This window comes from Cotesia glomerata, linkage group LG4 (genome assembly GCF_020080835.1).
Source record: "Cotesia glomerata isolate CgM1 linkage group LG4, MPM_Cglom_v2.3, whole genome shotgun sequence".
In the NCBI taxonomy this organism is placed as follows: Eukaryota; Metazoa; Arthropoda; class Insecta; order Hymenoptera; family Braconidae; genus Cotesia; species Cotesia glomerata.
Window position 1 is genome coordinate 2,573,955 of NC_058161.1, and position 26,751 is coordinate 2,600,705.

At 26.8% G+C, this 26,751-nt stretch overlaps 1 protein-coding gene across 4 annotated transcripts in view; it reads right to left on the bottom strand.

The window, feature by feature from the left end:
* Positions 1-388: 388 nt before the first annotated feature.
* Positions 389-26,751, bottom strand: part of LOC123262690 (regulating synaptic membrane exocytosis protein 2) — a 155,961-nt gene continuing 129,598 nt past the window's right edge. For 2 of the 4 annotated variants that reach the window (XM_044725028.1, XM_044725027.1), the window contains exons 16-23: positions 26,148-26,317; positions 25,808-26,023; positions 23,577-23,911; positions 22,772-22,951; positions 5,438-5,570; positions 3,429-3,508; positions 3,212-3,319; positions 389-961 (exon numbers count right to left, since the gene is read on the bottom strand). In XM_044725028.1, coding sequence (XP_044580963.1) covers positions 660-961; positions 3,212-3,319; positions 3,429-3,508; positions 5,438-5,570; positions 22,772-22,951; positions 23,577-23,911; positions 25,808-26,023; positions 26,148-26,317 — 1,524 coding nt within the window. In that variant the 3' untranslated portion in view covers positions 389-659. Of the gene's footprint in view, positions 962-3,211; positions 3,320-3,428; positions 3,509-5,437; positions 5,571-13,994; positions 14,138-22,771; positions 22,952-23,576; positions 23,912-25,807; positions 26,024-26,147; positions 26,318-26,751 lie in introns of those variants that run through there. The other 2 variants (XM_044725029.1, XR_006509016.1) reach the window with 2 other exon arrangements.

A 26,751-nucleotide genomic window follows, 5' to 3' on the forward strand; every position in this document is an offset into this window, starting at 1 on the left:
CCACATCAATTTTTCATTTATTTATATATATTATATATATGTATATATGAAAAATATATCAAAAATTGATGTGGGTACTCAAATGAAAGCTCTTGATGATTGTAATATCAAGATGAGCTAATATCTTTAAAAACGTCAATATTTAAAAAAGTACAGAGCAATTTAACAAAAGTCATTACTTTCAAAGCAAAATTTCAATTTTTTTTTAAGTTCTATGCACTGGAAAATATTTACTTGATTCAAGAGAATTATTTTTTAGCTGAAATAATTATTTTAAAAAAATATTTTTGTTAAGCGTATAAAATTAATTAATAAAAATTGTAATTAATTTTTAAATGTTAAAAATATTTTTAATTTAAAAAATTTGAATAATTTTTCAATATCCAGCACCTTAGAAGTGTGTATTATAATTTTTTAAAAATTTCCTTTGGGTGATATGATTAATATGAAATGATTAATAGTTAAAAAAAAAAAGAATAATTGGTATTGATTGTCACAACTTGATTTTTAGTTAATAAAATAAAGTAACGAAATATAAAAAGATTGAGTCGTATCTATCACGAGATAATTTTGACGACGGACTCGGTCTCCTCTTTGACTAGCAAGCTTAGTCGGAGATCGAGTTCGCCGGCTTCCAAAGCCCATTTTTCCCTTAACCATCATGGGGAGTCAGCGGTCTGAGTGCCGAGGGTGTGGATTGGGAAAATAGGGTACCAGCCAACAGTGAGGGTCGTCAAAGGCAGAAGCTCGAGGTCGACTTCTGCGCCACCCAGGCCCTGGTTGCTCTCGAAGCCCTGCTTCTTCTCCCACAGCATCACCAGGAGATTACGTCCCAGTGCGTCGCAGCTACCGTACTTCAGTGTCTGTCGATACTGCGGGTTTCGCGAGTGACGTATTACGCGGGTCTTCCTTTTGTGGATCCAGCGATCGCCGTCCCGGAGATACGTCTTGACATATGTGTCTGTGAAGTGAAAATTTTTTTTAAGGATAGAAAAATTATGATCTTTTTTTACAGAAAATTTAATGCGCTCTAAAAAAAATGTTACTAATTATATTTTCTTAAATTTTTAAACAAAAATTAAAGACGATATAAAAATTTTAAATAATTTTTTAAAACTTCAAAAAGAAAAAGCGGGTTAATTTTTTTTTTTTTATTAAATTTTTCATAAAAATGTGGCTTGAAAAAATTTTTTTTAATCTATATTATTAAGAGAATAAGAAAAATTTTGTGTCCATACTAGTAATATGATAAAATCAGTTTTTTTTAAATGAAATTTCGAAAATTCTTTACCCCTAAATATGTAATTAAAAAATGACCTTGCATTTTGTAAACTATTGACATTTTTAAAGATATAAGCTCATCTCGATGTTACATTCATCGAGACCTTTCATTTGAGTACTCACATCAATTTTTCATATATTTTATATATTTATGTATATTATATATATGACTATATGAAAAATATACCAAAAATGCATGTGGGTACTTAAATAAAAGGTCTCGATGAGTGTACCATCGAAATGAGTTTATATCTTAAAAAATGCTAATAATTAAGAAATGACATTGTATCTTGTCAACTAATGATATTTTTGAAGATATAAACTCATCCTGACATTACACTCATCGAGACCTTTCATTTGAGTACCCACATCCATTTTTCATATATTTTATATATTATATATATATTTCACAAATACCATGTATATAAAATATATCAAAAATGCATGTGGGTACTCGAATGAAGGGTCTCGATGAGTGTAATATCAGGATGAGCTTATATTTTTAAAAATATCAATAATTAAGAAATGATCTCGTATCTTGTCAAGTACTGACATTTTTAAAGATATAAGCTCACCCCGGCATTACACTCATCAAGACCTTTCATTTGAGTACTAACATCAATTTTTCATATATTTTGGATATTTATATATATGAATATATGAAAAATATATAAAAAATGCATGTGGGTACTCAAACGAAAGCTCTTGATGAGTGTAACATCAGGATGAGCTTATATCTTTAAAAATATCAATAATTAAGAAATGACCTCGTATCTTGTCAAGTACTGACATTTTTAAAGATATAAGCTCATCTTGACATTACATTCATTGATACCTTTCATTCGAGTACCCACATCAATTTTTTCATATATTTATATATATGACACATGTATATATGAAAAATATATCAAAAATGCATGTGGGTACTCAAATGAAAGCTCTTGATGAGTGTAAAATCAGGATAAGCTTATATTTTTAAAAATATCAATAATTAAGAAATGACCTCATATCTCGTGAATTATTGACATTTTTAAAGATACCAACTCATTTCGATGTAATGCCCATCGAGACCTTTCATTTGAGTACCAACATCAATTTTTCATATATTTATATATATGACATATATGTATATATGAAAAATATATCAAACATGCATGTGGGTACTCAAATGAAAGCTCTTGATGAGTGTAACATCAGGATGAGCTTATATCTTTAAAAACGTCAATAATTAAAAAAGTACAGTGCAATTTAACAAAATTTATTATTTAATAAAGCAAAATTTTATGTATTTATATTTTACAAGCCACGGAAGGCACGTAGTGATTGCAAAGTTGCTAGTCTTAATTAAAAAACAAAGTTTTAAGATAATTTTTTGATTTAACAAAAATGAATAAATTATATATTTTTTTAAATTGCCATTTAAATAATAAAAGTTTAATTTTTTTTTCTTCACGTACAAAAAATAAATTGTTTATTGAAGGGCTTTAAATTATATATTCATTCATACTTAAATTATTTTTATCATTGTTATTATTACAATTGTTCCGAGGATCAATAAAAAAAAAGTTGATCAAATAAACTAGCCCGTAAGTTTATAAATTCAACTCAATAAAATAACAAATGTATATTTTACTTTCCAAAAAGATTACGGTATCTAAAAGTTTTAATAATTCAAGTTTCGACACAATTTTAATTCACTTATAAGTTATGAGTTATAATAAATAAAATATCAGAGAAAGAGGAAGAGGAAGCGCAATAAATAGTATGAACGTCTGTTAATATATTCAGCGGAATCTTATTGAACTTTTCCCACTTGGAGACTAACAGCCGCGATGATGATGCTAATAACAATGATAATAATTGAATTTGAAATAAATGAAAGTCAGCAACTTTCGGAATTGTCAAAGCAAATTGGGTTCCATTTTATTACCCGGTTCTTCTTTTTCTCCTGGGCATATATCTCGCGCGCAGATCACCTCGACCTCGAGAGTGCCTTTGCTCAGGAACAAGGCCAGCTTAACTTCGCCGCTGTGTGTACCTAAACAATAAGTTTTTACAGTTTTTTAATTTATCCTGAAAATATCTGCAGGAAAAACTTTTAAAACTTTTAAATTTTATTTTTTATTATTATTATTCGGTTGTTTTACCTCCGATAAATTTGAATCCTCGAGGTGCTACTTGTCCGGGACCCAATTTTACATCCACACCGTTTTCATCTCTCAGTTGACTGGAATTTCATAAATATATAAGGCAAGTTTATAAATAATTCGTGCCAAGGTTGGGATATTTAGTTCCAAGTGTGGAATAAATTTTTGAGAATCTTTTAATAAGAATATTTTTTTTTATCTGAATATTTTGATATTCTATTTAAATTTGAAAAATTACACGGAAAAAAACAATAATTATATTAACTAAAATGAAAATTAGCCTATTTTTTTGTTGAATTAAAATTGTAAATTTTTTTTTTATTTGAATAAAAATGAAAAATTGAAATTTTTGACTTCGGTTATAGTCTCTAGTATTTCTTCTTTTATTTTATTATTTTTAAATAATTTTAGTAATTTTTTTGACGAATAAAAAAATATTTTTTTTAGAAATTTCATGAGAAAAAAATATTCTTGTAAAAATTTGAAAATTGTTCGCTTTTTTAACAAAATTAATTATTAAAAAAAAGTATTTTATATTTTTTTTATTGAAAAAAATATTATGTAATTTTCATAAAAAAAAAAAACAAGTCATTAAAAAAATTTTTATAATATTTCTCCCGAATATTTTTTAATCAAAAACTTAAAAATCTTCAAATTGAGGTCCAGTAAATATTTACAAGTGGGGTCAACTATTTTATTTTTCATTTTTTTGAACGAAATTTTTATTTTATTTTATTGATATATTTTTTTTTAAATACAGAAAAAAATGAAATTTAAAAAAAAATTTGACTATCACAATTTTAACAAATTTTCAAAAAAATTTATAAATTTTTTAGAAAATTGTAATATTCAACTTTTTTTTCTTATGTACTTTTTTAAAAAAAATATATCAAAAACATAAAAAAAAGATAAAATAGAAATTTTATCCAAAAACATGAGCCAAAATTTTTTCCAACTTTTGAAGGCAAAAAAGCTATCGAAATCTTTATTTATTGACTTCTGTCATAGTCTCTAATATTTCTACTTTAATTTTATTATTTTTTAATAATTTAAGTAATTTTTCTAACGAACAAAAATATTCTTGTTCAAAAAATTTCATGAGAAAAAAATATTCCCGTGTAAAAATTTAAAAGTTATTCGTTTTTCTAACAAAATTAATTATTAAAAAAAAATATTTAATATTTTTTTTAACAAAAAAATACATTCTATAATTTTTATAAAAAAAAACAAGTCATTAGAAGAATTTTCTACATTGAGAAAAAAAAATACTTTTATTAAAAAAATTTTCTTGATACAAGAATTTATCTCCTTGAAAATTTTCAAGAATATATATTTTTGGCTCAAGAAATTGTTAAATTGATTGAAATAATTTTTATTTAATTTAAATAAAGCTGTTCTTTTATTTATCTATTATCCAAAGATAAATATTGATATTCTTCTCTTCAGAAATTAATAATTAATAATAATAGAATATTTGATCGTCAGAAAATTTTTTGAACCAAGAAATTGTTAATTGAGTGAAAGTATTTTTTTTTCTCAGTGTAGAATATTTCTTCCCAACATATTTTAGTTAAAAAACTTAAAAATCTTCAAACTGACATCCGATAAATTTTTTTTTAAATTTAACAGAATAAATTCTATTTAAAAGTATCTAAATTCTCCATAATTGTATTTATCTTGACATGTATTCAATTTATAATTTATATTATAAATTTTCTTGGCGCTATGAGGCGTGCAAAATAATTTATAACACCCATTATAAAACACATAATTTTCTTCTCCGACTAGAAAGCAATTTGTCGAGAACAAAAACTTGGATCCATAAACTTTAAATTCATTGAAATTGAATAAGGAGTACAAGTATGAAGAAAACATACCCATATATTAAGAAAATTTTTTCAATAATAAAAGTTAGCGGGTAATATGATAGAAAGGGATATTAAAGAGGTATGTACACGTACACGTATAGGTATGTATATCTAAGAACGTGAGTAATATAAATTCTTTACCTCCACTTATCGTCTTCATCAGACTCACTATTTCTGTCGTAAAATCGCTCGGAAAATGCCATCATTGTTTGTCCTATGCTGTCACGTTTTTCGCCACGTACTCCTCCAATGCTGTCTTTGCGCTCGTCTCGCCCTGCCATTTTATTTGTTAATTATCCGTCATACTTTCCTGTCTTCAATCATACAACAAATATCTACCCGACTGCACGATTTTTCTTTTAAAAAAGAAAAATAATTTTATTAATTTTATAAACTCTATTTTTGGAACAGGAATTTATCCATTGAGAAAAATCGTGTGTGTCGCTTGGGAATTGTTCTCATATGTCTTTAAAATCTCTTGAACCAAGTATTTTCATCCGACTACTTTTATTTATTTATTCAATTTAAATGCCAAGGCAAGAGCCAAATGGCAAAATTATACAAAGTGTGATTAAAGTACATATAAAACTATAAACATAGTCATCATCTAAATATAAAAAAAATATAAACCACCATGAAAACCACTCATGCATTTGAGCAATAAAGTTTTTTACATATCAGTTTATCTATAAATTATGTAGAGTGAATGCAGTCTTTGGTTACTATGTCTCTCTGAGTTCAAGGTCGTAGAAGAATTCAAATGCTTTGAATTTAAATGCCTCAATGCTAATTGAATTTATGACATCCAATGGTATTTCACGCCAAAGGCGTATTGATGGTATTAAGAAAGAGTGTTCATATAATGCTGTTGAGAAGTTTGGAAAGCTAAACGAGACATTGTTGTACTTTGAAGCCAGCCTTTCCGAGCGTCTTATATCTTGTGGCTCCTCAACAAAGAGACACCTCAAAAAATTTGGTTCACCAGAACTGAACAGTTTATACAGGAAACAAGCTAAAAGATACAATCTTTTTGATTTGATTGAGAGATATTTTAAGGAGCGACGATAAGGAGTGATATGGTCATCACGCTTCAGATCGAAAATGAACCTGATGCCGTTGTTCATCAATCGCTGTAATTTATAGTCTAATCTTTTAGAGTTATCTATCAATACCAATGAGCAATAATCAATTATTGGAATAATTAAAGCCGTGATAAGTAATTTGCGATTTGCGGTAGATAGTATGTTCTTCCTATGTTTGAGGCTGTTAAGTGTACCGTAGACCTTACGCGAGGTATGAGCCACATGAACATCCCAGGAGAGATTGTTTGTTATATGCACCCCAAGATGTTTAGTTGAATTAAATATTACAAATATAAATAATGCTGTGATGCGGGAAAGAATAGGAGTTACGGTAATTATTACGTGAAGTGTTCCACATTCACGTAACAGGATATTGGTAGGAAAGGATTGAGAAAGGAATGTGGAGAGGATCATCTTAATGTGAGTTTATAGAATATGCGAGAAAAAATTATTAGATAGCTCGGACTGGGATTCGAACCCAGAACCTTCCGAAGACATGTCGGCTACTCTACCATTTGAGCTATCCGGTCTATACTAAATTTCCATTCGCTTATTCTGTATACATTAAGCCACACCGTCCATCTTACGGCAAGCATTTTTACAAATATAAATAATGCTGTGATGCGGGAAAGAATAGGAGTTACGGTAATTATTACGTGAAGCGTTCCACATTCACGTAACAGGATATTGGTAGGAAAGGATTGAGAAAGGAATGTGGAGAGAATCATCTTAATGTGAGTTTATAGAATATGCGAGAAAAAAAATTATTAGATAGCTCGGACTGGGATTCGAACCCAGAACCTTCCGAAGACATGTCGGCTACTCTACCATTTGAGCTATCCGGTCTATACTAAATTTCCTTTCGCTTATTCTATATATATTAAGCCACACCGTCCATCTTACGGCAAGCATTTTTACAAATATAAATAATGCTGTGATGCGGGAAAGAATAGGAGTTACGGTAATTATTACGTGAAGCGTTCCACATTCACGTAACAGGATATTGGTAGGAAAGAATTGAGAAAGGAATGTGGAGAGGATCATCTTAACACATGGAATGACATTTCCATTTACAGTGATTTGAGGAAGATCAAAGTTATCTAGCCATTTCAATTTCCTTTTCCCCGTTTTTATTATTTCTATTATTTTTACTGCATGACCGTATATGTTTAGTTTTATTTTTGTGCTTGTGTTTTTTTGATTCCCCGGGAAAGTACACTCTGAAGTCATGGAAGTAAGTTCAAGAGAGTATTCAAAAACTTTTTTCACCCAAAGTATAAACTCCTGTCGTAATCAACAAGTCGTACTCGCCTTTGCTTATTCAAGAACTTTGTTCTCTACTGGAAAAATATATTCTCAAATATTAAACAAAATAAATAAATATAAGGACAACTTCTGAATAATAAATACTTAAGCAAACTTTTATGAAAAAGTCCACATAGTTTTTTTTTTTTTTTTTATTTTACTTTAATCTGTTAATTAAATGAAAAAACATTTTTTTCATTTAAAGTTTTAAATTAATTCCAATAAAAAAAATTTTACTGATTAGATTTTATATAAGAAATTTTTTTTAAAAATTACATTTTTAAAATTAATTCTTGATCTAATTAGAATTTTTTTAATAATTATTCACTAATACAATGCAAAGAATATTAAAATGATTAATTAAGGGAAAGGTTTATTAAAAAAATAAAAAATTTTTATGCAATAATAAATTTAATTTTATATTTTTTATTATTAAATTGATAAAAAAATTTATTTTAATTTCTTCTTTAAAAAATATTGATTTTTAAATTGATTTTTTGTACTTAATGGTTAAGGAGATCCACGCAGTCAAATTTTTGAAACTTCCTGAAAATTTGTAAATTCAATCTACGTAGCCTAATAATTAATAGAAAAATTAAAAAACAGTACGACGTTCTAATTAGCAAATTGTCTAACTCCATTTTAGAGAGTCTTCCATTTGTACGAAAAAAACAATTAGTTCAAAATTCATTATCACTTTAAAAAACCATTTAATATCATTAATATCTAATAAAGGTATAATATTTTAGTTTTAATCATTCAAATAATTTATAATTGGACTATTGCTACATTAAAATGTTAAAAAATCACCCTCTTAAAAATAAGGAGTTAGACAAATTGCTAATCAGACCGTCGAGTAAGTTTCCGGGATATTTAATCAAATAATTAGGTTTAAAAATTGTAATTTTTGCATGTAAAATGGAGATTTCACCAGTCGTGTATTTGGTTAAGAATTTGATGCAATTAACGATTTAAAAAAAATTTTATTTTTATTGAATTTGATTGAAAAAATAATAAGCTTTCGATTAAAACAATAAAAAAGTAGCTTTCCGAACGTATTACGGAGATATTTTATATTTTTTATGAAAAATGACTCGGAACTTGCGTTGTTTAAAGTCTTGTATTTGACTTGGCAACACCGCTTGCGCAGTTACTCGGCGCATAAGTAACCGCGGTTTTTTAAATGCTAGAAGATTTTAGTCATTTTAGTTAGACAGTAAACATAAATAAATTTTAAGGTTAGGGAACTCTTGCGGTGTTGTCAAGTGTGTATCGGTAATTCAGAGTGCTATATTTTTTAATAGTCAATTAAATGTTAATAATTATTTAATGAGTAAATTTTTCGAAAATTTCCTCAAAAATGTTATTAATTAATTAAAAAATTAATTTTAAGATGCATAACAAAAGTATTTCTATGTATTGTTTTTTATAGACATTCTTTACTATAGAAGGGTACTTGGATCTCCTTAATTTTATCTCTAAAAAATATTGATTTTTAAATTGATTTTTTATACACGGAAAGAAAATTGAAAGAGTTTTTACTATTTTACTATTGTAATTTTTACTAAATAAAATAGTAACGGTGGACTATACTTCTCATTTAGTAATTTTTACGATCTACTATTGTAAATTTTATTCAACAAATAAGACTAGCAAGAGTCTTAAAAAGTCGAATACTATAGAGCAAATTATACAATATGTCTTTGTGAACTTTACAATTCAACGATTGTAAAAATTCACAGTTGGTTTTTTTAAGAGCGGTTGATAGTTGATTTTCGAACGAGTTTTGCTCATGAATAAGATAAAATTTTGAAAAAAATTTAATTATCTATCGAAGAGCGAAGCGCTTTTTTAGAAAATGTTCATTTATTTATGCTTAAAATGCGTTTTAAGATTCCATAAGTTGTACAAGTATGACAGAGATACTTTCGTTTGTCCAATAGAGGGCGAGAGAGAGAAAAAATGTAAACCCTTCTTAAAAGAAATATTAGGGAGAGAGAGAGATAGAAGGTTGGACTAATTGGTACCTGCACAGTAATCGAAAAAAGAACCCGACATTTTCGTGCTATCTGGGAATCGAACCCGGTACTCTGTGTTGGCAGCCAGAGGCTCTCCCTCTACGCTATCCGAGGTAAACTAAGACCCATCTCCTTTAACATTTACATAAACTCGGAGTCTAGCGCTTTGCACGGCCATCACTTACACTGATTGAGAAACATTCCAATTCAACTATTGTAAAATTTGCTATAGTTCTATTGGAAAGATACAGAGGCAGCACTGGAAATTTTCATCTCTTACTTTTTACAATAGTAATATCGTATTTTTTCATGAATAAATAATATTTTTTCTTCTAAAATATTTGACAATTAATAGTAATAAAAGTATAGTCCAGCTTTACAATAGTTGTATCGTAAATTTTCCCAGAAATTTTTTCACGTGTATTTAATAGTTAAAGCCCGAGATACGGTCGTGTCTTGTACCATGTATACATTCACGTACGTGAAACGCACCAAGCGGACAAACTGTCTCACTATTTTCTTTAAAATTCAAATATTTTTTATTTTTTTCATAAATCTTATAAAAAATTGTTACTATTGAATAAATTAAAAACAAATTTTTTTAATTTAACCAGAAATTTCTTAAAATAAAAGGGAATTTTCTTAAAAAAATCACAAACTAATAAATTTATAACCCGTTAATTTGATAAGACATTAATGCAATATATAACATCCAGCCGGTAAACTAATTTAAGAAGAAAAAAGAAGAAATTTCCTCGAGGTAGATTTATTTATATTTTTCCTTATTACAACTAAAAACTTAGCGGTGGAGTTTAAAAAAACGCAAATAAGCATATTTTAACGTCGAAGAAGTTTATTTAGGCCGCAGCCAAACTGGTTGGGTTTCCGCGCTCCAGAAGTACATGTATATAATATTTATGTGCTTACCCAGCTAAGCGGTGGTTAAAGTATGAAGTATAAGTACTGAATGGCCAGACTCGTTTCGATGGGGTAGATGTAAGAGGTAACGTCATAAAATAGTAAACGGATAAAAAGAATAAGTGGGAGTAGGTCTAGTGCTCTGTACTCTGCTCTAAAAACTAACAAACTAGTTATAGTTATAGTTATAGTTATATTAGTATAAGGCATATTTAATAGTAAGGGAGGAAAAGGCGGAGGGTGTTAACAAACGAGGTCGCTCTGACTCTACATTTTAGGTCTAGATAAATTGGATCGCGAATTGGCGAGTCTACACCCAGTGAAAAATCTAGAAAAATAAAAGGAGCTTAAATTTTATGTAAGAGCGTTAAATTTCGAATTCGGAAAAATTTTTAATCTTAATTTTTTTTTTTTTTTACTTAAATTGATCGAGTAAAAATGGAAATTTTTGGTTAAATACTTTAAAAATGATATTTTAAGCAGAAAAAATTGTAAGGGTTGATTGAAAAAAATTTAATTAGTAAGAAAAAATATAAAAAAAAATTGTACTAATTTTTTTTCTTCTAATTTTTACCCATGAAATAGAAAAATAATTTATTTTTACCAAAAAATTATAAAGAAAAATTTTACTAAGTATTTTGACTGTTTAAAAAACTATCAATATATCTTTAAAAAATAATTAATTATCCTGATTATTTTTTTTAAGCTTTATCTTAGTCTAAACAACAATCCTGTCGAAAATTATTGCTTAAATCTTTTTCGTTAATTTGCAATAATTAAATAACCTCTAAAACTGGTCAATATATATTTCGTCGTCATTTGCAATGTCATCAGTACGCATTAAATTAAATGGCGCAAGATTTAAATTAAAAGTCGTGATGAGAACAGTTCCCAGTACTTACATGGAAAAAATACTTAAAAAGTAAAAAAATTATGATTAAATATTAAATAATTACACATTTTAAATAATGTCAAAAAATATTTATAAAAATAAGTAAAAGATGCATATTATAAAAAAAATAATTATATATAAATATATGTATATATATATGTATATATTTTTTTTCTAATGCTACTAATCGTGCCAGTTGCTACTAGTTTTGCAAAGTGCAAGCCTCCATACACTTCTACTTTCCATCATCATCATCATCATCATCAATAATAATAATAATAAAAAAGAATAAAATTTGTACATAAAACTAAAAGGAAAAGACAGCTGAGATTTAGATTATTAGATTGAAAGAATTAGAATAAAAGTTTATATTAAATAATTTATGAATCTACTTTTCTTCTATTGATTATTGTAAATTATAATTATTAATAAACTAGGCTAATAAGATAAGTACTAATGTAATATATAATATATATAAATAAAAATTACTCAAGGCCAGATTATAATTAAAAAATTTTTTTTTATTTAGTTGTTAGATATCAGATTTTGTTTCTGACCGATCGGCCTTACCTAAGTCACGTCTGCAGGTTATACAACTGGTATCAACTGGTAGCAATTTAAGTATCTAAGAGGATTTTATTTTTTACGTGGATTTATTTATTTACAGTTTATATTATATATGCTTGTTGTAGATATTTATATTTTTTTTTTTAATTCAAAAGTCATTTTGCAGTTTGTTTTTTGGATCACTATTTACATTTATTTACAGTCATTTAGTTTGGAATAATTTTAATTAAAAATTCTGTTCATGAAAAAGTTTTTAATTTTTTCAATATTAATTTTTGGAAGTTGAAAAAAATTTTTTATTGAGCGAATCCTGGAGATTTTTATTAAAAATTTTGAACAAAGTTGATTGTTGAGTTTAAAAAATTTTGAATTTTTTATATGAGCTTATATCTTAGAGAATGTCAATAATGAAGAAATGACGTTTTATTTTGTCTACCGATGACATTTTTAATGATATAAGCTCATCTTGATGTTATGCTCATCGAGACCTTTCATTTGAGTACCCACATTCATTTTTGATATATTTTTCATATATCCATATATATAATATATATAAATATATGAAAAATTGATGTGGGTACTCAAATGAAAGGTATCGATGAGCGTAACATCAAGATGAGCTTATATCGTAAAAAATATCATCGGTAGACAAAATACAACGTCATATCTTAATTATTGATATTTCTTAAGATATAAGCTCATCCTGATGTTACACTCATCGAGACCTTTCACTTGAGTACATACACGATTTTTTTCATATATTTTATATATATGATATTTCTCATATTTTTAAAATATATAAAATATGTAAAAAATTCGTGTGCGTATTCAAATAAAAGGTCTCGATAAGTGTAACTTCAAAATGAGCTTATATCGTTAATAATATCATCAGTGGATAAAATACAACGTCATTTCTTAATTATTGACATTTTTTAAGATATAAGCTCATCCTGATCTTACGCTCATCGAGACCTTTCATTTGAATACCCACACGAATTTTTTATATATTTTATATATTTCACAAATATGAGAAATATCATATATATAAAATATATGAAAAAAATCGTGTGGGTATTCAAATGAAAGATCTCGATAAGTGTAACTCCAAAATGAGCTTATATCGTAAAAAATATCATCTGAAGGCAAAATACAACGTAATTTCTTAATTATTGACATTTTTTAAGATATAAGCTCATCCTGATCTTACGCTCATCGACACCTTTCATTTGAGTACGCACACGATTTTTTTCATATATTTTTATATATATGATATTTCTCATATTGGTGAAATATCTAAAATATATAAAAAATTCATGTGGGTATTCAAATGAAAGGTCTCGATAAGTGTAACATCAGAATGAGCTTATATCTTAAAAAATATCATTGGTAAACAAAATATCCTTTCAATAAAGGATATTCAACGTATAAAAAAAATTTTTGTTTTTATTATTTTTCTAAAAATTCTTAAAAATATTTTCTTTATTATAAAAGACTAAAATTATTTAATTAATTTAAAAAAATTCATAAATTGAAAAAAAACTCACTGCAAAATGACAATTTATAATAAATAGTCATATATAATATAATAATAACTAAAAGCTTGGATATCAAGAGTAACTACATAAGAGGACAGCTCAATAATACGCAGTAATAATTTACTGAAGTAATTAATTACATAGGAAGGAAATTTGTAACTCTAAAGAATAATTGAATTGAACCAACTGGATCGAATTAGTGAATTGAACTTTCTAAGTATAAGTAAACTATAGCGAAAATATAATGGCATTATTAGTAGAGTTACTCAACAAATTGTTTGGCTTAAAAGTTTGAGCTTTTACTTGTAATACGGTTTAAACAAAATAATTAAATAGACAAATACATTAGATAGAGATTAGACAGACAGAGTGAGGTCTTACCGGTGTCGTAATTCGTTGGACGACAATGCCTTGCGATAATTATCGGGGTGGTGTGGCGTGCGGTAGTGAGAAGGAGGCCGAATTACCGGTCCTCGGAGACACAGGCTCGCACTGCCACACAGTAACTGTTGGGACTACGCACTCTGGTAGTATGGCCGGGCCCCGATCAAGTGCGGCCCGGTAATCGAACAGAGGTGGTGGTTGGAGTTCGTGGTTGGTGATGGTTAATAAGGTTCGTCATGATTTATATGTTATGGTTTATTTTATTTCATTTTCATTTATTTTATTTATTTATTTTTATTATTTTCGTATCAGTTGCGTCCGTCGATTCGTAACAGATCGGAGGTTCGACCGAGCGAGTTTTGTATTTTATTGTTTTTGTACCGCGTTCGTCGGCGGGCACCAAGAAAAATAAATATCCATTCAAATTCTATTAAGTTCCTTTTTTTCATAAGTTCAAAAATATCTATACATACATATACATATTTTTTTAGGACAGTTAGAAGCCATTTTTTATGATTGTTTGTCGTTGAATTATTTTTTTTGTCATTTTAAGATGAAAAGAAATTAAAAAGTTGTTTAATTTTTTTATTAAAAATGAATCATTTATTTTTTAATGGTAGAAATTTTTATCAAGTTTAATTTTTAATAAAATAAAATAAAACATGTTTAATTAATTTATATATTTTTCTTTTAATTATCTATATTAAGAGAATAAGAAAAATTTTGTGTTCAAATTTTATGTCATTCTCAATAGTTTATTGATTATGATAAGTTTTTAGGCTACATTTGAAAATGCTCTATCTCTAGATACATAATTAAGAAATTACCTTTTATCTTATGAAATATCGACATTTTTTAAGAGATAAGCTCATCTCGATGTTACACGCATTGAGACGTTTCATTTGAGTACCCACATCAACTTTTCATATATTTTATATATTATATATATTTCGCAAATACCATATATGTAAAATATATAAAAAATACTGTGTGGGTACTTAAATGAAAGGACTCGATGAGTGTAACATCGAAATGAGTTTATATCTTAAAAAATGTGAATAATTAAGAAATAATCTTGTGAAATATTGACATTTTTAAAGATATAAGTTCATCCTGATGTTACACTTATTGAGACCTTTCATTTGAGTACCCACATCAACTTTTCATATATTTTATATATTATGTATTTTTCATAAATACTATATATGTAAAATATATGAAAAATGTCTTGTGGGTACTTAAATAAAAGGTCTTAATGAGTGTAACATCGAAATGAGTTTATACTATAAACAATGTCAATAATTAAGGGATGACCTTGAATTTTTTGAACTATTGACATTTTTTAAGAGATAAGCTCATCTCGATGTTACACGCATTGAGACGTTTCATTTGAGTACCCACATCAATTTTTCATATATTTTATATATTATATATATTACACAAATACCATATATGTAAAATATATAAAAAAAGCCATGTGGGTACTTAAATGAAAGGTCTCGATGAGTGTAACATCGAAATGAGTTTATACCTTAAAAAATGTGAATAATTAAGAAATGACCTTGTATCTTGTCAACTAATGATATTTTTGAAGATATAAGCTCACCCCGATATTACAGTCATCGAGACTTTTCATTTGAGTACCCACATCAATTTTTCATATATTTATATATATTATATATATCTATGTATGAAAAATATATCAAAAATGCATGCGGGTACTCAAATGAAAGCTCTTGATGAGAGTAACATCGGGATGAGCTTATATCTTTAAAAACGTCAATATTTAAGAAAGTACAGTGCAATTTAACAAAAGTCATTTAATAAAGCAAAATTTTAATTTTTATAGTTAACAAATCACGAAAGTCACATAGTGACTGCAAGGTTGCTAGTTTTAATCAAATTTAAAAATCCAAAAATTTGTAATAGTAATTACTAATTATTAAAAACTTAAAAAATTTTCTTCACTATAAAACTCTAAAATTTATTAATTTTAAAAATAAATCAACGGCAAACTATCATGTGCATTAAACGCATAGACAGAAACATCGAATAATGGTTAGTATATAGAAACATCATTATGGAAAACTGCAAATGTGTACGTAGATATAGAATTTAACGTAAAATGAACACGATGAATAACGACATAGTAATACAGTAATAATTGTTACAGCAGAGCTTTAGCAACACTTCAGTGATTAGTGTGTGTTCATTAATAAATACATATGTATATTTATTATATAAGTTAAAACATTATAGGGGAGATTATTGTCGGTGAGTAATAATAAGTGCCGCTCAACAAACTTCGGGGAACAGTTTAATTGTTTTTTAGGTGATATGATACGAGGGTTTAATTGAGACTGAGATTGAGGAAGGATAGCTTGATCCAGAGCTTAGGAATGTTGCAAGTGATGTATGAATGAAGCGTGCGCACTGCAGTACTTTGTTTAAAGGATCAACGAGTTACATTTCTGTACAAGTGTGGGAAGTATTTTATTTGGATTAATTATTTTGATTAACGCTGACGCTGTGTGCGTATATAAATGTTCATCTCCTTCTGTTCTGTTTATATACTATTTCTCTATTGTATATATTGTATTGTAATGTATAATTGTTAAACTACACCAAATCATTTATTAGAGACCACTTTTTAGTCCTTAACAAATATTTCTTAGTATTTAAAAAGATTTATTAATATTTAATAAATGAATATCTGATTTATTAAATACAAACAAATCATTTTAAATACTAAGAAATATTTGTTTGATACTAAAAAATGGTCTCTAATAAATGATTTGTTAACTATTAACAAATATTTTTTTAATACAAATAAATCCTTCTATCAGTGTATAATGTACAAGAGGAAATGAACATGAATTAAAATTGGACAATTGATCACGCAGAAAACAATTTTGTTAAAATAACCTAAGATATGTTCTAGTAACAAATGCATTTGTTAACATAGGGATAACAAATTATATGCTAAAATAACAAAATTTAGGTTATAGCAAGTTATTGATATGTTATAACAACAAAACAATTTGGTTACTATAACAAAATCTTTAATTAGATTCGACAAAATAATTTAGTTGATATAAAAAATTTTTCTATTGGAACAGCAAAATTATTCTATTAAAATAAGAAATAAATTTGTTACATCAAATTTTATAAGAATCCATAATTTAAAAATATGCTATAATCAGTGATATCTGATTTGGAAAATATTTTAGCAACAAATTAGTTTTGTTGTTGCAATAAAATGATTTCGTAAGGACAACAAATTGATTTGTTGATTTAACAGACTGGTTTGTTAGTACAACTTAAAACATTTTGTTAATGCGACTAATGGATTTGTTACTATAACTACACTCATCTGTCACCAGAACATATTTTTTAGCTATTCCGTCTTTTGTTATTTCAACAATAGTATATTGTGTGACTAGGGATGAAACAAAACGATTTCAGACCAGAGTGAAGTTGCCTGCCCGAGCGAAGCGTCACACATTATATTTTTCATATAAGTTGCATTAAAAATGCTAGTTTCAATGTCTGGAGCCAACCAGAACTAGATAGTTTCAGACGAATAGCGAAAATACCATTTTATTATAAAACTTATAATAAAATAGAAAGTAATGGTTTATTTTTTATCAAACATTATTCGTAAATTGAATAGTTTTCTTTTGTCATTCTTATTTATGCTTAATAACAGAATTATAATATGTCAGTACAGTTAACGGTTAGAATGACAATTATAAAGGTATAAAATAAACAAACAATTGATAGGATTGAAAATAAGGTGCAACTTCATCGCGCGGGCAGAAAATCGTCATTTTCTGTCCGCCGGGAAGAAATAATTGATTCCTGCCCGGCACAGTCGCATTCGTCTGAAATTGTCTAGTTTCGGTTGGCTCAACAGGCATTGAAACTTGCATTTTCAATGCAGGTTATATGAAAAATCAGTTTTATGCGTGATGGTATATTCCGTTATCAAGTTTCAAACTCGAGTTTAATTTATTTATATAAAAATTTGCTACGGTTAATTGATAAGCGGTTCAAAGTTTCGCTCAAGTTTGTGTATGCTTTCAGTTAAGGATCAACTTTATTAAATGTTATGTCTATGATGCTTGTTTTATTATTTAATATTTAATTGTTCAGTCATTTCAAGTGTATAATTAACTAGCTCTTTTGACGAAGAATGTTTTATGGAAAAATTATTGTTCATTTTACAGTGGCTTATTTTACGGGGTTAAGTTTTGAGTATTAAATTGTTAAGGATAATTATAGTATTTTTTTTTTTTAGCAATTATTATTAAAATTAAGTAAGTATAAAAAAGTTCTAATGTTATGTAAGTACGATGAAAAATTTTATTTATTAAAATGAATTTTGCTATTTTTTAGAAGCTAAATTATAATGAATTTATTGAGGATTATGCATGGAAAAAAATTTTAAAAATTCACTCGGATTCCGGTAATTTTCATAGTTTCAAACAGTACAGCGGACATCTGGCACAAATTTAAATATTACAGAACTTAATATAAAAAGTGTAAAAGCCACAATTTATAATTTAATATCGAAAATGTGATTAGTAGGTGTCACTATAGTAACTAACGACTCGCATCTTAAAAAATTACAGTTTCAAACAGTAAAAATTGCTGGTTTAATATATAGTCTATACTATGAGGAGAAGGGGAAGGTCTCACACTAGGAGAATTTAACATTTGAAACAGTAAAAATTCTACTCTTAAAATATATATTTTACCAGTCCAAGTAAATCAATAATTATAGATTGATTTTTAGCGTTACGTTTAAAATTTATCATTTTACTTTGTAAATATTGACGTTGCTTGTATAGAAATTTAGTAACTGTAGTTTATATTTGTTACATATTATGCGATCATTTTTTAGGTACGAAATGATAAATATCAAAGTCGAAATTCTTAGTTATTATATTTTAACATAGCGAATATTACTGTTTGAAATAGTATTTTTTCCATGTAAATAATAAATTGTAGCATTTAAATGATAAATATTATAAAGTGATTGTTAAAATCACGAGTTTACTGTTTGAAATGGTAATTTTGTCCAGTTGATCATTACTTACCATAAATTAGTGTTTTTTTTTTTAAGATTGCAGTTAAATACATTAAAGAGCTCGACTTTTAATTAGAAAAAAATTTTTTTTTTAATTTTGAATTGATATGATAGGATTAAAATCGAAAAATTTGAAAAAAATGAATATTTTTAATGATTTATTGCAAGGAGATTAATTTTAAAAAAATTAGTGTAGATTCTAAAGACGGTAGAAAAATTTTTGTGTAGTTTTTTTTTGAATTTTGTTAAAATTTGTAAGTACTTTGTTAGGAATATAATAATAAAGTAATATTGAACATAGTTCAAGGAACTTATATTAAACTTAAAGGAACTCGATAGACTTTGATTGATGTATAATGACTTAATATTGTAAACTTAGAACTAGAATTTAGTCGATAAATAATCTACTAGGTAACTTTTGAAGAATCTGAAGGTTAAGGGTAGTAAATTTTGTTTTATCTTTCTACCCTTAAATTTTTTCTTAAAGTTTATCAAATTCAAACTTATAGCTTTGAATATTTTAAGTTAAATTTATTTAGCTTAAACTTTTTATCTCAAATAATTCATTTAAAATTCTTATTTATTCAAAATAATAATAATAATAATTTATTAAAAATTCTTAGAAATCCTCAGCTTGAAAATAAAATAAAATAAGTGAATTTAACTAGAAGTTTTATCAAAAAAAAAATTTATTTTCGACTTAAAATAAACTGTGCAATTTTTCCAGTACTTACATAACAATTTTTGTAGCAAAAACAATCATAATTTCCCCAAAAGTTTATCTTTTTAAAAACATTCTTTTCCAAAAAACTGTAACTGTAAAAGTTTAGTACCTAGGTGGAGTAAATCGCTCGGTCGAAGCACTTTTTAAGCAAAAAGTGAAGAAAGATGCAGATAAGATATATGTATCTTGAAATAATCAAAGAACATGAATAAGAAATAAGATAAAATCCACAATGCTCGATAGATATATCTCAATGTTGAATAAAAATAAAATAAAACATGAATGACATACGCCCACAGACACTTGCCACACAAACTACCCTCACTGAGTATACACAAATCCAGATGATCTAATCCACCTGAGAAGGGATTGAATCCAAGATCTGAGATCTGAGTGACGGGTAGTTATCACAACAATAACGTAGCATGTAGCAAGTATTTGGATGTATACAATGTGGACTGGGAAAAGGTGAAAGGCCGTTAAATATTAAGCATTATGCAGCAAATTCATCGACACATACATTCGTATACACACACATACATGTATATATAATGTTAATCGAGAAGGGGTTTGATTACGCATGACTATGGGGGATTGACGTTTGACTTAGCATCTATCAACATGAATGCACTTTAATTATGATGCTGTGATGCTATGATGCAGGTGAACACCGCACACACCAGATAAATTATGAGTTGATACACACATAGAGTCATTACTATGCCTATGATTATTATTATCATTATTGTTATTTTAATATTTATTTTGGTACAAGGTTCGTTCGAGGCTATTAATATTTTATACTTATTTATTGAAATGCGAGTTACTATAAACTGTCTAAAATTTTCGGTCAAAGTTTTTGATTATTGCGGTGGAATTTATCTGATTTTTTTTTAAATGGTTAATTTTTTTTTATTAATGTATATTTTTTTATAAGATGTAATTTATATATTATATTTCTTTAAAAATTTCATATTTTTTGTTTAAAAAAAAATTTTTTTAAAACAAATAAGAATTTTCAAAATAAAATTTTTAAATGAAGAATTTTTTTTTTTTTATCCTAAAATTAATTAATTCAAATTTAATGTCTTGAAAAATTAGTTTAATTTTAAAAAATTCTTTTTATTCACGAAAAGAAGTAAACTGTAAAATTCACTCGGATTCCGGTTAATTTTTATAGTTTTAAACAGTACAGCGGACATCGGGGTGGCACAAATGTAAATATTACAAAACTTAATGTAGAAAGTGTAAAAGCCACAATTTATAATTTAATATCGAAAATGTGATTAGTAGGTGTCACTATAGTAAAAAACGACTCTCTCATCTTAAAAAATTACAGTTTCAAACAGTAAAAATTGCCGTTTCAATATATAGTCTATACTATGAGAAGAAGGGGAAGGTCTCACACTCGGAGAATTTAACATTTGAAACAGTAAAAATTTTACTCTTAAAATATATATTTTACCAGTCCAAGCAAGACAATAATTATAGTTTGATTTTTAGCGTTGCGTTTAAAATTTTCCATTTTACTTTGTAAATATTGACGTTGCTTGTATAGAAATTTAGTAACTGTAGTTTATATTTTTTACATATCATAAGATCATTTTTTAAGTACGAAATGATAAATATCAAAGTCAAAATTATTGATTATTATACTTTAACATTTTGGACTTTGACATAGCGAATATTACTGTTTGAAATAGTATTTTCTTCCATGTTAATAATAACTTGTAGCATTTAAATGATAAATATTATAAAGTGATTGTTAAAATCACGATTTTACTGTTTGAAATGGTAATTATTACCAGTTGATCATTACTTACTATAAATCAACGATTATTAATTACAAAACTCAATGTAGAAAGTGTAAAAACCACAATTTATTATTTAATATCGAAAATATGATTAGTAACTGTCTCTATGGTAAAAAACGACTCTCTCATCTTAAAAAATTACAGTTTCAAACAGTAAAAATTGCCGTTTCAATATATAGTCTATACTATCAAGAGAAGGGGAAGGTCTCACACTCGGAGAATTTAACATTTGAAACAGTAAAAATTCTACTCTTAAAATATATATTTAACCAGTCCAAGCAAGACAATAATTATAGTTTGATTTTTAGCGTTGCGTTTAAAATTTACCATTTTACTTTGTAAATATTGACGTTGCTTGTATAGAAATTTAGTAACTGTAGTTTATATTTTTTACATATCATGCGATCATTTTTTAGGTACAAAATGATAAATATCAAAGTCAAAATTCTTAATTATTATACTTTATCATTTTGGACTTTGGCATAGCGATTATTACTGTTTGAAATAGTATTTTCTTCCATATAAATAATAAATTGTAGCATTTAAATGATAAATATTATAAAGTGATTGTTAAAATCACGATTTTACTGTTTGAAATGGTAATTTTTACCAGTTGATCATTACGTATTATAAATCAACTATTATTTATTACAGTTTACTTTTTTCCGTGCAAGAATTTTAAAAATACAATTTTTAACCAAAGAACTTTTTCTTTATCCTAAAATTAAACAATTCAAATTGAATGTTCCAAAAAATTAGTTAAATTTTGAAAATAATATTTTTCTTGAATAAAAATTAACACTTTTTAATTATTTTTTAATGAAATTGAATACTTTTTAAAAATAATATATCTTTTATGGAGACAAAAAATTTTAGACAGCAAATGAAAGGTGCATTACTGATAAAAAATAATAAATATAATAATAAAATCCAAAAATGAGGGGCTAAGTGATGCGACTAAGTGATATATACAAAAAAAGTGACAAAATGTTAAAAAAATTGTAAGTTTAATAATAATAGTGATAATAATAATTATAATAGTAGTATTAAGAATAAGAATAATAGCAAGAGGATGAAATGAAGATAAAGAAAAATGTGAATGGTCTTTTTGGGATTCATGAGCAATTGTAGTGAAATTACTCACGGCTTCCGCGTCTTTTGTCACTGGATAGACTCATTGTTCTGCCGAGCTCGCCCTTGGCAGCAGCTTTTTTCAAGGATCGCAACACTTCTTCTGGATCACGGGCTGACCTTGCTACGGAGCTGCGTCGCCGGTCGCGGTTGTAATAACCACTTGGCATTTCAGTGTCGACTATGCTTCCACCTGATAAGAAAAAAATCTGGGATTAGTTTTTTTATTTTACAATTTTTTATAATCGCTAAAAAATAAAAAATTTTTACTACTAAATTTTGTAAGCTAATTTCAATAAGAAATTTTAATTAATTTTTTTTAATTGCTGAAAAAAAAAAAAATTTCAATTATTAAAGTTTTGATATAAATTTTTTATTCAATTTCTTCTTTTTTAAAATTTTTTTTAATGGCTTAGAAAATTTTTTTTATCAATAAAATTTGTAAATTACTTTCAATAAAAAATTTGAATTGATTTTTTTATAATTTTTTATTTATTTATTTTTTAGCAATTATAAAAAGTTATAAAAAAAATCAATTCAAATTTTTTATTAAAAGTAATTTACAAATTTTATTGACAAAAAAAATTTTTAAAAAGAAGAAATTAAATAAAAAATTTATATCAAAATTTTAATAGTTAAAATTTTTTATTTTTTAGCAATTATAAAAAAAAATTGATTACAATTTTTTATTGAAATTAGAATTGCTAAAAAATAAAAAAATTTAATCAATAAAATTTGTAACAATTTTATTAAAAATTTAAACTAATTTTAATGAAAAAAAAAAAAATAAATAAAAAGGTATTTTAAAAAACACATACGTTTGCTATCAGTACCGCCTTGACTTTGAAAGCTGCTCCTTCTGCTTCCGGGAAGCGATCTGCTGTAATCCTTGCTAAGTTCATAAGTCTCAACTTCTAATTGTTCAGATTGTGAGGAACCGCGTCGAGAGTTTGCCTGCCAAGCGTGGTCTGGGTGCAGGAAATAAGGCTCCGGACTCCCACTATCGCTTTGAGTGTCTTCGCTGTAACTTCGCTCTCGAATCTCTCGTCTAAGTAACCTCTGCGCTAACGCTACTTCCATTGACAGCGAGCCACGCGGTGAAGCGTAAGGAGATTTCCCTGAGCGGATTCCCCGAGGGTCTTCCAATCGATACCTGCTCACACGATCCATTTTTATTATATTACACGACCATCATATCAATGTATTCATCATTTTCGATTAATTTTTTATCAACTAATTTAAGATAATTTTACCTAAATCAATTTTTTTAATAAGTTTATTAACATTATAAATTTTATATTTTTGAATAAATAGATATTAGTTAAATATGATTAACTAGCAACCGTGCAGTCACTATATGACTGCCGTGACTTGTGAACTATAAATAAATAAAATTTTGCTTTATTAAAAAATGAATTTTGTTAAATTGCACTATACTTTCTTAAATATTGACGTTTTTAAAGATATAAGCTCATCCCGATGTTAGAATTATCAAGAGCTTTTATTTGAGTACCCACATCAATTTTTGATATATTTTTCATATATACATTAGGGTGGCCCAAAAAAAACTGACTATTTTTTTTTTTTGAGTCTCGAGTGAAAAAATGTTAGTTTTTGATGTCTTAAGAGCCCTCACCAAAGGACAGCTTAAAAAAAAATTTTTAAGAGGTCACTCCAAATTTTTTAAAATTTCAAAAATCGTCAAAAATCGATCTATTTTTTTTTTTATTTTTCTTCTCGTTACGATATAATTTTATAGACTAAAAAAAAAAAGTTTCTGAAAATTTCAGTTCAAAATTAAAATTTTGAAAGGTTGCTCATAATTTTTTTTTAAAAATACATCACGAGATTAACTAAAAATCAAGCACAATACAGAAAAAATAATTTTTTTTTTAATTTAATAATTTTATTTAATAAACTTCCAAGCGTGGATTCGAATCCCAATCTGGTCTTAGAAACCAGCTTGGTTGAGATTTGAACTTGCCGCGTAGTTTAAGATTTTTACAAACCAAAAAGACCCCAACGTACCACTCCCAACAGTTAAAGTCGACGATATGACTAATTAAAGAAAAAAAAAAAATTATGAGTGACCTTTCAAAATTTAAATTTTGAACTGAAACTTTCAGAAACTTATTTTTTTTTGTTTATAAAATTATACCGTAACGAGAAAAAAAATTAAAAAAAAAAATATTTCGATTATTGACGATTTTTGAAATTTCAAAAAATTTGGAGTGACCTCTTAAAAATTTTTTTTTAAGCTGTCCTTTGGTGAGGGCTCTTAAAACATCAAAAACTAACATTTTTTCACTCAAGACTTAAAAAAAAAATAGTCAGTTTTTTTGGACCATCCTAATATACATATATATATAATATATGAAAAATTGATGTGGGTACTCAAATGAAAGGTCTCGATGAGTGTAATGTCGGAGTGAGCTTATATCTTCAAAAATATCATTAGTTGACAAGATAGAATGTCATTTCGTAGTTATTGATATTTTTTAAGATATAAACTCATTTTGATGTTACACTCATCGAGACCTTTCATTTAAGTACCCACATGGTTTTTTTGATATATTTTACATATATGGTATTTATGAAATATATATAAAATATAAAATATATGAAAAATTGATGTGGGTACTCAAATGAAAGGTCTCGATGAGCGTAACATCGGGATGAGCTTATATCGTTAAAAATGTCAATAGTTCACAAGATACAAGGTCATTTCTTAATTATGTATCTAGAGATAGAGAATTTTCGAATGCAGCCTAAATACTTATCATAATAAATTGACTATTGATGAAAATGGTATGAAACCTTGAAAAGTCATAAATTCAAGTCAAGACCTTTGCAAAGACACTAAATTTCACAAAAAAAAACCGATTTTATCATATAACTATCTCGGAGACAAAATTTTTCTTTCTCTTGATAATATAGATTCAAGACAATGAAACTTTTAAAAATTATTTTCTTGGTTAAAAAATTTTTCTCTTAATTAAAGTTCATTTTTTTCCTGAGTAAAACTAATAAAAAAGTGTTAATAACTAACCAAGCTTCCCGATCAGCCTCAAAAGCGTTCTGCAACTCAACAGAACACTCCCCGAGGAAAATATTATCACCATCAGGATGGCAGTCCCAGAGGGTAACATCGATCGTTTTGTCCATTAGCTTCTCACCAGCGATCCCGGTAAACGTCAGATTTGCGTTCCAAATAGGATTTTGCGTCGGACCAGCGACGTCTGTTTGCAGAGAGCTCTGATCGACGCTGTTACAAACAACAAACGACTTGATTATAAACAATGTGTAACAGACAACACACATTTATTTGTTTTATCTTTTAATTAAATTAAAGCATTGTGTCGGTTATAATTATGTTAGCATTCAATTACCAGGCTGGAATGAGAACGAGTTTGGCGACAGCTTCCGGTGGCGTACCATCGTCTCGAACACAAAGCTCATCAGCTGCCAAAACTGACACTACCAGCTCTTTCCTGTCTGTTTCGTACCACACGTGAATCTGTACACGACCACTTACTGGTCGATCTTTTGGTATTTTTTCCTAAAAAACAAACACCCGATTGAAATAATAATCAATTATTGTAATTGTAACATTTTTTGAATAAGAAAAAAAAATTTTTTTTTTAATATTTTTTTAATATTTAAATTAAAAAAAAAATTGTATTTAATATTTAAAAAAAAAATTTATTTTTCTAAATATTTTTAATATTTTTAATATTTAAAAACTAAAAAAAATTTTCATTTAATATTTAAAAAAAAAAATCTTAATTTTTTACTCTTTTATTTTGTTTGCGAGTCATGCGGATGGACTTGTTAAATTTGCATTAAAGTTTGCATAGAATAGCAAGTTAGAAAAGAAGAAATGCCGGGCATATGAGACTAGACTGCCTTTTGCAAAGTACTAAGTAAAAAAAAAATAAAAAACGAATGAAATTTTGAACTTAAATAAAATTTACAAAAGTTTTATTCACATGA